Genomic DNA, 10,079 nt, shown 5'->3' with positions numbered 1-10,079 from the left:
CTCTGGAGTCAGGCTCTGATCACAGTCCTTGGCAGGGTCAGCAGGGCCAAGACGAGTTGAAGGTGGCAGAGCTGAAACCTCCTCTTCCCAGTTCTGTGGAATGTCCCCCAGCCCTGGAATCCAGGGCAACACAGGAAAAATACAAGGCTCTATGACATGCAGAGGGCCTGCAACTTGAGTCCCACTGTTTTCCTGCTTGAGTGTGAGGAAATGTGGTTAAAATGCAACTCCTTCCCTCCCGTGATAACTGCATTAGATTAGATGATTGTATTTCCTCCTGTTTTCTGCTCTGGTGAAAGAGAGTGAGGAGAAGATGTGCAGATTTGGGTCCTGCAGGGCCAACTTCCAATTCTCCCCATGTCACTGCCCAGAACTTTGCTTCTTTCAATACAGCATTTGGACAACGCGAGAATGTCAGACCCACCAGGATTCCCAGGGACTGCCCAGCAGGGGCGCCTCGGTTCGTTTGAATTTTCAATTAAAACAGAGGGCTTTGAGCAACAGTCCATCTAACGTCATTTTTATTATTCAGTTTAAAGACGATGTTACATTTAAGGTCCCCCCCCCAATTTCCTTAATGAGGTAACATTTTAAGAATAACCTATTCTAATTCTGTGCATTACTTGAGTCCATAGAAGCACTGAGAGCAATAGAGTCTAAAGGTGTCATGAAAAGTGGAGTTTAGAACCGCTGCCACAGCTTTCCATCAGCGCAGGAGAAAGTGCCCAGGCCGTTATTATTTTTGCCATACTATATTACACGCACCATTTCAGAAATAATACAAAATGGATGCCAGGGTATCCAACCTCCAAGTTTAAGAGAAACAACATCACCAGTACCTTTGATGCTCCTGTTTGCCCCTCCCTGCCTCCATTTGCTTTCTTCTCTCTTAGGGGTAACTACTCTTCTAGATTATAATCATTCCCATGCTTTCCTTCCTTGTCTGAATCTCTCTCTATCCTGTTCCGTTTATCTAGTTGTCTGTCCCTGCACGAAAATCACCCTAAGTAGGGGCGCCTTGGTTTTTCAGTCTGTTAAAGGACAGACTCTTGGTTTCGGCTCAGGTCATGATCTCATAGTTCATGAATTCAAGCCCCACATTAGGGTCCGAGCTGACAGTGCAGAGCCTGCTTGGGATTCTCTGTCTCCCTCTCTTTCTGCCCCTCCCCACTTGTGCTCTCTCTCTTTCTCTCTTGAACTAAATAAATAAACATTAAAAATAAAATGAAATCATCTTGGCTAAATTCCTGAAGCTTTGCAGTAAGTCTTCATTTCGAGCAGGTCAAGCAGCATCTCCCTCCACCTCCTCACTCTAATCCCTGTTCTTCCTTTTCAGGGGTTTCTTGACTATTGTTTTTCTTTGTAAGATTAGTTTTAACATTCATAATTTATCATTATTCATTAAAAACCAAAAGAAAAATAGAGAATGGATGTTGAGCTCCTTGGTGTATAGCCTCTCAGTCTGATGAGCGGGCTCTTCACTACTATCTGTGCTGCCTTAGGCCAGTTGCTTAACCTCTCTGAGTCTCAGCTCGCTCACCAGTGACATGCAGATGATAACAGCATCAGTCTCATAGGATTGCATCCCTATTGACTTTAAATAGCTCTGGAGCTTCAGAAGTCCCTTTGACCTCAGCTAGACTCCTGGCTCTCTCCTCCCACTAGACTATGTAGACTTGAACTGGTTTATTTTTCCAAAATTCCATTTCTGTATTTGCAAATGGGGGTAATTGAGGTTGTTGCAAAGATTAAATGAGAAAACCCAGTAAACTGCTGAGCATGTTGTCTGGTACACTGTGCGTGCTTAACAATTTTATTTCAGTGTTTTAAAAAACAAAAACAAAACAAAAAAAATACTTTTATTGTTTACTTATTGTTGAGAGAGAGAGAGAGAGACAGACAGAGTGTGAGCGGGGGAGAGGCAGAGAGAGAGGGAGACACAGAAGTGAAACATGCTCCAGGCTCTGAGGTGTCAGCACAGAGCCCAATGTGGGGCTCGAATCCACAAGCTGTGAAATCATGACCTGAGCTGAAGTCAGATGCTCAACCAACTGAACCACCCAGGCACCCCTCATTTCAACATTTTAACTAGACTTAATTTTAAGAGTGAATTGCTCCTTAGTGCTAAAAACTCTCTCTAGCCTCTGAGTATCTACAAAACACTTGCTGGGTGTCACTGGAGAACACAGACAGTAAAGAGAAGTTTGTAGAACCATCTCTGCGCTCTTGCAGCTTTTCTTTGTTTTCATCTTTCTGAGGTAAGGAGTGCTTAGTGGGAGAAACTGTTCCCGACTCAGGGCCAAACTTGCCTTCCTAGGCCCTCCCTCTGTTTCCACAGCCTGTTTCGTTGGCTTAGGGCTAACAACGCAAAGCCGTCCCTTAACTTGTTTTCCAGAATCAGAGGAAAGTTTATAATAACAAAATTTTATAGCTCCTGCCCAGTAACATATATTACTTTAAAAAAATAAAAATGCCTTTCCCTTATCATGCATTATTCTTTTACATGTACAATTTTCCTGACGTATTGAAGTAATATTCCACGGTTTGCTGTGACTTGGAGGTTTATGGCCCTTCTGTGGCAGATCAGACTAAACATAATTCATTCATAGCTACTTAGTGCTCAGGGAAATAAACCCCCGAACTTAAATAACTATGGTGTGACCTCTGTAAAATATTATTTATGGTTTTAAAACTACTATTATGTAGATATCAAGATGTGCCAAATGTTATAAACCAAACGTCAGCCGGCAAATGGGACAACTACTATTCCAGTTATTTTTGCTTTCCTTTTTGGATATTTCTATACAAATGCTATTTTGATTTAAATGGATTCTGGGGTAATTACCTGGCAGAGGAAAGCAGTGTGCATTTACATTTTATTATAGACTACTACAGTAAGGAAAACATTCTCCTCCATAAAGAAGCACCACAAAAATGTAAACATTCCATTAACTTACTGCAGCTTAATAGGAAAGACATTGATTACCTCTGAGTATAAAGTAACTGTCCCTGCCATCAAGGGACGAAGGTGACCCATCTGCTATTCATTTCTGCAAATTAGTTTATGGACGAAGACCTGATTGCACATTAAAGTTATCCAAATGGGAAGCCTGAGCGTGGCATGTTCATGCTGTTAAGAACATATGCATATCCCCAGCACTCCTTGCTTTAAATGGTCAAATGTTGAGGGTGACATTCTCCACATCTCATTTGGTTCCTCACTTATTTCCTACGTGTTCAACTATATGGTAGGAAATAGTATGTTCAGAGGTAGTAAAGTAATGGAATCTTTGGTTTCCTCATCATCATCCAACAAATATCTAAAGACCCACATATGCTGGGCACTCAACTTGGCACTGGCAATGGTAAAGATAAAGGAGGGGAAAAAAGTGTCAGCCATCAAAGAGCTAACATCTCTGGATATAGAGATAGATAAGCAAGTAAGCAGTTTCTACACAACACAGTAAGTGCTCTGAGAGAGGAGAAAGCACCTAGGGAAGTCTAGGCTGGGGACGGGGAGTAGAGGAGGACTCACAGAGGACAGAGGACACGGTAGAGTTTCAAGGATGAGTGGGGAGATTTGGGTGACAGGTGGACAGGCCAGGTCAGCATGGGCAAAGATGCGAGGGTTTGTTGGTTACAGACCTCTTCAAATCATTCAGTATGGCCGGAACTTAGTGGGGTCTTCGGAAAAAGGGATAAAGATTTAGAATAAGGCCAACTCTGGAGGCCTTGTAGACCCTGCTAAGAAATTTAGACTTCCTCCCTTTGGCTGTGCATAGACATGAGAGATTTTGAGCTGAGGGAACGGGATGAGATTTATGTTTTGGCTAGCTCGTTGGAGCTGGGATGTGGAGAATAAACCGGAACCCAATTAGTAGGCTCCTTCAACTTCCAGATGAGAGGTAACAAAGACCTGGGCCAGCGCGGTGACAAAGAGAACTGATTGAGAGGACATTGGGGATATAGAAGCAACAGGATCCGATAATCATTTGGATGTAAAAGGAAAGAGGGAATAGTCAAGGAAGCAGTTCAGATATTTGGTTTGGGGGGGGCGCGGGGAGAGAAAGAGAGAGAGAGAGGAGTCCTTTTCCACAACCAGGACTACTTTTGGAAGAATGGGCTTGGTGAAGAGGCCAATGAGTTAATGCTGACCACATGGCGCTATGCTCCCTGTAAGCCATTTAGGTGTGTTCCAAAGGCACTTGGAAATGTGAGTTTGATGGGAAGGCAGGATACCATTCATGTATGTGATATTTGGTATTGTTTTTAAAGATTTTTTGAAGTGAGCGTACAAGCTAATTTGCCCTTCTGAGTAAAATTTGAGAAATACCATAATTCAGTTTTTGCAAATTCTGTTAATGTAACGTAAGTCTTAATTCCTAAAGTCTTTTGGGAAAAGAGTAAAAAGTATTTTACATTCTCTCACTATGAATAGGAAAGTTGCCTCTCTCATTTTGGATTCTTTGACACAAATGGGAAATGTCTTTTACCTATTAAAATCAGAACAAGAATTAAGCCTTCCTTGGAAAATACTCAAGTGGTCCATTTAAGTGACGATCACTGCCACATCCAGAAGTTATGCTTTTGAGAACAGTACTATTAGAGAGTTCTGAAAAAACAACTGAGCAAACTAGCAAGGAATATGAGAAAGGAATATATTTCTCCCTCATCAGTCCTGATGACTTTCTAAAAGCTCATGCATTTTGATGGGTAAGATTAATGAGACCACATAGTGTTAAGCACCTTGGACTTTCAGAACAAAGGCCTTTTGGAAGAACAAAGTATCATTATTAATGACACATCATTTACAGTTTTCATCAGTAATGTAAAGTTTCAGCCACTCTAATGGGAACTTAGTTACGAGCTCAATGTAGAGGGCAAGGCTATTAACAAAGGTTCTTGACAGTAATACCTTTGGCTTCTAAGGAAAAAGATAAATCACACTCAAACTGATCAAAAAGACAAGCTGAGGGGTTCAGAAGGAGGTGAGCCATTGCTTACTGAATTTTTCAAAGGCCTTGTCATCAATGAGCAGGCTGGTAAGCTCTGCCTTCTGGGATGGGCTCCTTTGGCTGCCAATCCCCCTCCCTCCACCCCTGCTCCCCATCTCCTGGACACTTTGCTAGCTCAGAAAACTGCCCCATGCTCGAAACCTCATCTTTCCCTTTTGTTTTCTCTCTCCTATCTCTCTGCACCAGCAGTCTCTGCTGGGTTTCATCACCTTCAAGATTTTTCTCTGTCCTATGGAGAGGTGTTCAGCCCAGCACATGCCCTAAGGAACACAGCGTGCTGCAGCAACTTCATCTACGTGGCAGAGATCATAACGACAGGTGGCACACCAGTGGGGAAGTGGTTTTGTCTTGAATACAGGTTGTTAGTCTTGTCAGAGCATCAGTGGGGGATGACTGTATGCATAAAGTCAATGTTGCCAGCAATGTTTGCAAATTCTTTACACAAAATGCTGCTCTCGTGTAAGATCTCTTCAGGAACATAGTGTATGTCAGTGAGATTTGTTAAGGTCTTCTTAGTGGCTCTGTTTTGGGGGCGCCTGGGTGGCTCAGTCGGTTAAGCTCTAACTTCAGCTTAGGTCATGATCTTGGTGTTTCAGAGTTCGAGGCCCACACTGGGCTCTGAGCTGACAGCTCAGACCCTGGAGCCTGTTTCAGATTCTGTGTCTTCCTTTCTCTGCCCCTCCCCCGCTCATGCTCTGTCTCGGTCTCTCTCTCTGTCTCAAAAAAAAAACAATAAGAAAAAAATTTTTAAAAAGATGACTGTTTTTGTATGAGGGAAATTAAGAGAAATTCTTCTGGGGAAAAGCATTGAAGTAAAAAAATTTTTTAAATTTGTCATCTAAAATCAGCTATGTTTTAGCTACAGAGAAAAAAAAAGCCTGATAAAAATAAAGAGGGAATTTAGTATTATTACAGTAAGTGATAACATACCCAAGTGCATATAAGATAAGGAACTGATTACCTTGCAGCTCTACCAATAACTCTCTTTGAGAACTTACTCAAGATTGTTGAGATATTCAATGACAGGAAGAGACAACAGATTTAGAGAGGAAGAGAGCACTGTGATTATGTGTTGTGAAGTGTTTGTTAGTAACAGAAATCCCAGGCTATTGTTCTGTCTCTGACTTTTAAGGACCACATAGTCAGTAAACTGTTTAGTTGACTTGATTCTGGAGATACCTGGGCTCTTTCCTGTTCTTGTTTTGGGAGTTCCCGCTGACCATGTCTGTTTCTCTTTTGTTTGTGGTTTAATTTACAAGGCAGATCAAAGCACACTTCCAGTCCAGTTGCTGGGACTCACTCTTTTCTATCTCATTCCAGAAGACACAGCCCTAGCTAAGGGCATTTACTAGACAACATGAAAATTCAAGCCCAGCTGGAACCCTGAGATCCCAAACAAAATGCTATAGCACACAGATCATCACAGGAAAATGTTTTACAGTGGTGTTTGGAAAGTTTTTGAGGCTTTGGAGTCCAAAATACCCAATAAATAATGCAATTTAGAATTTGGGTAAAATGCAGGAATGGAGAAGACTGCTATGATCAGGTTAATAATTTTTTTAAATTGACCACATTTTACCAAATTCAAGTAATAGTTGAAGATCATCTAATTCGTATTACATGCTGGTGTTCATTTAAGTTCAAATTGTGTTTTAGGAAGTGAACACTGAAAGATTGAGTTTACTCTTTTGAAAGATGATTTTCTTGCTGCAATAAAAACCTGCTACTAACACATGAACAAAGTGATTGGTACCGTTTGCGCCTTTAAGAGCATAGTTCAAAAGAATTAAGCAATGTGATAACAACGGTAAGACAAACATAACCTTTCTTCTCTTTCAAAAACCCAGGGAACAGGGCCTGGAACCACATTCACTGATTTAATCATAATGCCTTAAGTTTTGTAGTCTCAGTAAACATTTTAGAGAATGGACTAAATATTGTAAAAATGAGAGCAAAAGACATGCTGGCTCTCAACCATATAGTAAGAAAGTGGTAAATCCTCTCACCCAACATAAAGAAAGCTAGGCTAGTAGCTTAATCAAACATTCATAATAAATAAAAATATCTTATATACATATAATGATCATACTTTCATAACCTAAAATCGCAATATGCAATCGGACAATAAAATTGAGTAACATTCTGGAACTTGGAAGCCAACACATTAGAATCGCTAAAGTATGTTTTGGTTTATGTAAAATAGTGGGACAGAATATTAAATTACAACTGATCCAGAAGGTTTGAGACAGAGGTCAGTGAACATGCATGCTGTCCATCAATTATTAATTTTCAAAGAACTAGAATAGAGTATAATAAAATTAATGTACATAATTCAATACAATTAAATATTCTTTGGCTACTAAAAAAATATATCAAAGTCTCGTAGTTACCTTACAGGCATGAACAAAAACAGTAGTAACTGGGAAGCAGCTGTAATAGAAGTCAGGCACTGGATGATTCTGACAGAATACCAAATAATTGTTTCCTTTCCGGAAATAAACCTGTTAAGATGATATCACTAAGGGCTTTTTGTTCTGCTTTGTTTTGCCATAAAAAGAAGGTGGGTTTAAAAGTAAATCTATAGCTTAGAATAACTTTCTATACAAGGATAATTTTAGAGTAGTCAGACTTTAAAATTATCTTGAAGTTTCAAATAATTCTTAAGATTCTAGATAATATATAGGACCATATTACTAAGCAGTCCTACAAATTAATACAATTGCTACAAACAAGCATGCTTCATTTGAGAACACAGATTAAAAAGTTTTTTCTTAGACTCCAGGAGAAAATATGTGCATGAAGGAAGACTTTTTTTCTCTAAGCATAAAAAATAATTTAGATGACGAAGAGGACTGAGTCAGGAGTCAGGAGACACAGGTATGACTTTAGGGAAATCATTTTCCTCTAAGACCCCTTCCATCTGTCTGATTCTAAGGTTAAAACAGTCACTCCAAGCTGTACAAAGTGACCTGGCATTTTCAAGTACTTGGCGAAGTGTTTTTTCCCCCTCACTTTAACCCTCCAACATTAAATCAACTGATACAAACCCTGTTTTGTGAATCTGTATGCCAGATTTCTAGAGATAGCAAATTCTTTTTCACTCATTCCACAACATATGGAGCGCTTTCTATATGGAAAGTGGGATGGTAGACAAAACTTGCAACATTATGATTGTCACCGCCCCTGGGAACAAATGACTACCTGAAGAGCTGGACTCAGGTGCCTGCTTCAGGCCCAATATCAGACACATGAGGAAATAGGCAAATAGCCAGTATTCTACTTGCTCCTTGGTTCAGGACAGTGATTCCCACATTTCAGGGAATACAGGAGAAATCTCCAGACAGGCTTGTTAAAACACAGCTTCAGGAGGCTCACTCTAGCCTGTGTCAGCATCTGGGGATGGTGCCTCCTAAGGTCTACATTTTTCACAAATATATTCTCTCCCACCCCTCCACACCTCTGCAAGTTATTTGTGGGCTTCACTCTCTCCTCCAACCCTCCCCCTACCACCACCGAAGAAAACCACTGTTGTAGTGGTCAGTCAGGAGCCAATGAGTAGCTACCTGACCTTGAATAACTTATTTAACGTCTTTAGGTCTCAGTCTTTTCATCAGATAGAAGTTGAACAGGAATCTCCACCATCCCGTCCACGCTCAAATGCCGAAGACTTTAAGAACATAATGGGTCAACTCAGTAAATCGTGAAGATGGGGAGAATTTGCAAAGATGTCTCATTCTGCCATCCAAACACCCCAACAAGGGGGTGTGATTCCTCCCTCTGGTCCCCTCACCACAACAGGAGGAAAAGCGAGGAAAGGTTGGAAATGGAGTTGCAATTGGGATTGGGATCAAGAGGGAGAAGCCTACGAAGCCTGCACGAGTTTTGGCAAGTAGCCGGAAGGGTACTTTGAGAGCAGGAATCATTCTTCGTCCTCCTCCTCGTCGTTCTGGTCCTGGTAGCGAATGTAGACCACCAGCATGACAAAGCCCATGAGGATGCAGAGGGAGCCCACGACCAGGTAGGCGATGCCCAGGAAGGGATTCTTGCCGCCCATCCACGAGATGTTGCTGAAGACGATGCGCTTGTGGCCGCCGAAGGCTCGCACCGGGTAGTTGTAGGTGATGTTGACGCGGTAGGCGCCGCGCGGCAGTCCGGCAGAGTAGTTGCCCTGGCGGATGCGCGCGTACAGCTTGCGGAACGTGGGCAGCGCCGCCGTGCGCATCCACACCACGAAGTCCTGGTTGATGAAGCCGGTGTTGTTCGGATCGGGGCTCAGCTCGTAGACCGGCCGGTGCCAATTGGGCGGGGGCGCGGTGCCGCGGAAAGCCAGCGCGAGGCTGCCGTTCACCAGCGGCGGGTTGCGGAACTTGACGTGGCAGTCGGTCCACCAGGCGATGCCGGTGCGTTCGAGCGGCACCTCGACGTAGGGCTCGCCCGGCCGGCGCTGGTGCCACAGCGAGAAGGTGTCGTTGAAGAGGCTGTTGGCGATGGCGCCGCAGGGCGCAATGGGCAGGCCGGTGGCGCGGCGCTGGTAGGGGGCGCACTCGTTGGCCGGGTGGCGCAGCGCGCTCGGCAGCCCGCTCAGCTGCGAGTCGTCGCGGGACACGCCGTAGCGCCGGTTATTCTGGTAGAAGTTGGTCAGCTCGTAGTAGAGGTACACGGGGCCCGGGAAGAGCTCGGGCAGCGAGAAGTACCAGGCGCACGAGCAGCGAATGGGCGGTGCGCGGCCCTGGTCGGCCAGGGCGCACACGGAGCAGTTGCCGGTGCCCGGGTTGCCGGTGTAGTCGTACTCGAGCTCCTTGATGCCATTGGAGGAGTAGAAGAGGCCCAGACCCAGGCCGATGAAGGCCAGGCCCGCGCAGAAGAAGAGCGGCAGCGCGATGCTGGCCGACAGCAGCGGCTGCCAGGCGGGGAGGCGCTGCTGCGTGAACGCAGTGTTGTCGGGCTGGTGGGCGCCCCGGGCCGTGGCGCTCCAGGTCATGGCGGCCGCGCCGGGATGGACGCGCGGACGGGCGGAGTGCGGCTAGGCGGTGGCCAGCCGGGGGCGCCGCCCCTCCGCGCGTC

At 44.1% G+C, this 10,079-nt stretch overlaps 1 protein-coding gene across 1 annotated transcript; it reads right to left on the bottom strand.

Annotated features, from left to right (window-relative positions):
- Positions 1-6,878: 6,878 nt before the first annotated feature.
- TMEM30B (transmembrane protein 30B) lies at positions 6,879-10,071 on the bottom strand. The gene has a single exon (XM_029951300.1). The coding sequence runs from the start codon at positions 9,994-9,996 to the stop codon at positions 8,935-8,937; it is 1,062 nt and encodes a 353-aa protein (XP_029807160.1). The 5' UTR covers positions 9,997-10,071; the 3' UTR covers positions 6,879-8,934.
- Positions 10,072-10,079: the final 8 nt, after the last annotated feature.

This window comes from Suricata suricatta, chromosome 9 (genome assembly GCF_006229205.1).
Source record: "Suricata suricatta isolate VVHF042 chromosome 9, meerkat_22Aug2017_6uvM2_HiC, whole genome shotgun sequence".
In the NCBI taxonomy this organism is placed as follows: domain Eukaryota; kingdom Metazoa; phylum Chordata; class Mammalia; order Carnivora; family Herpestidae; genus Suricata; species Suricata suricatta.
Note: the sequence above shows the minus strand (reverse complement) of the source record. Positions and strands in the feature narration are given on the sequence as shown.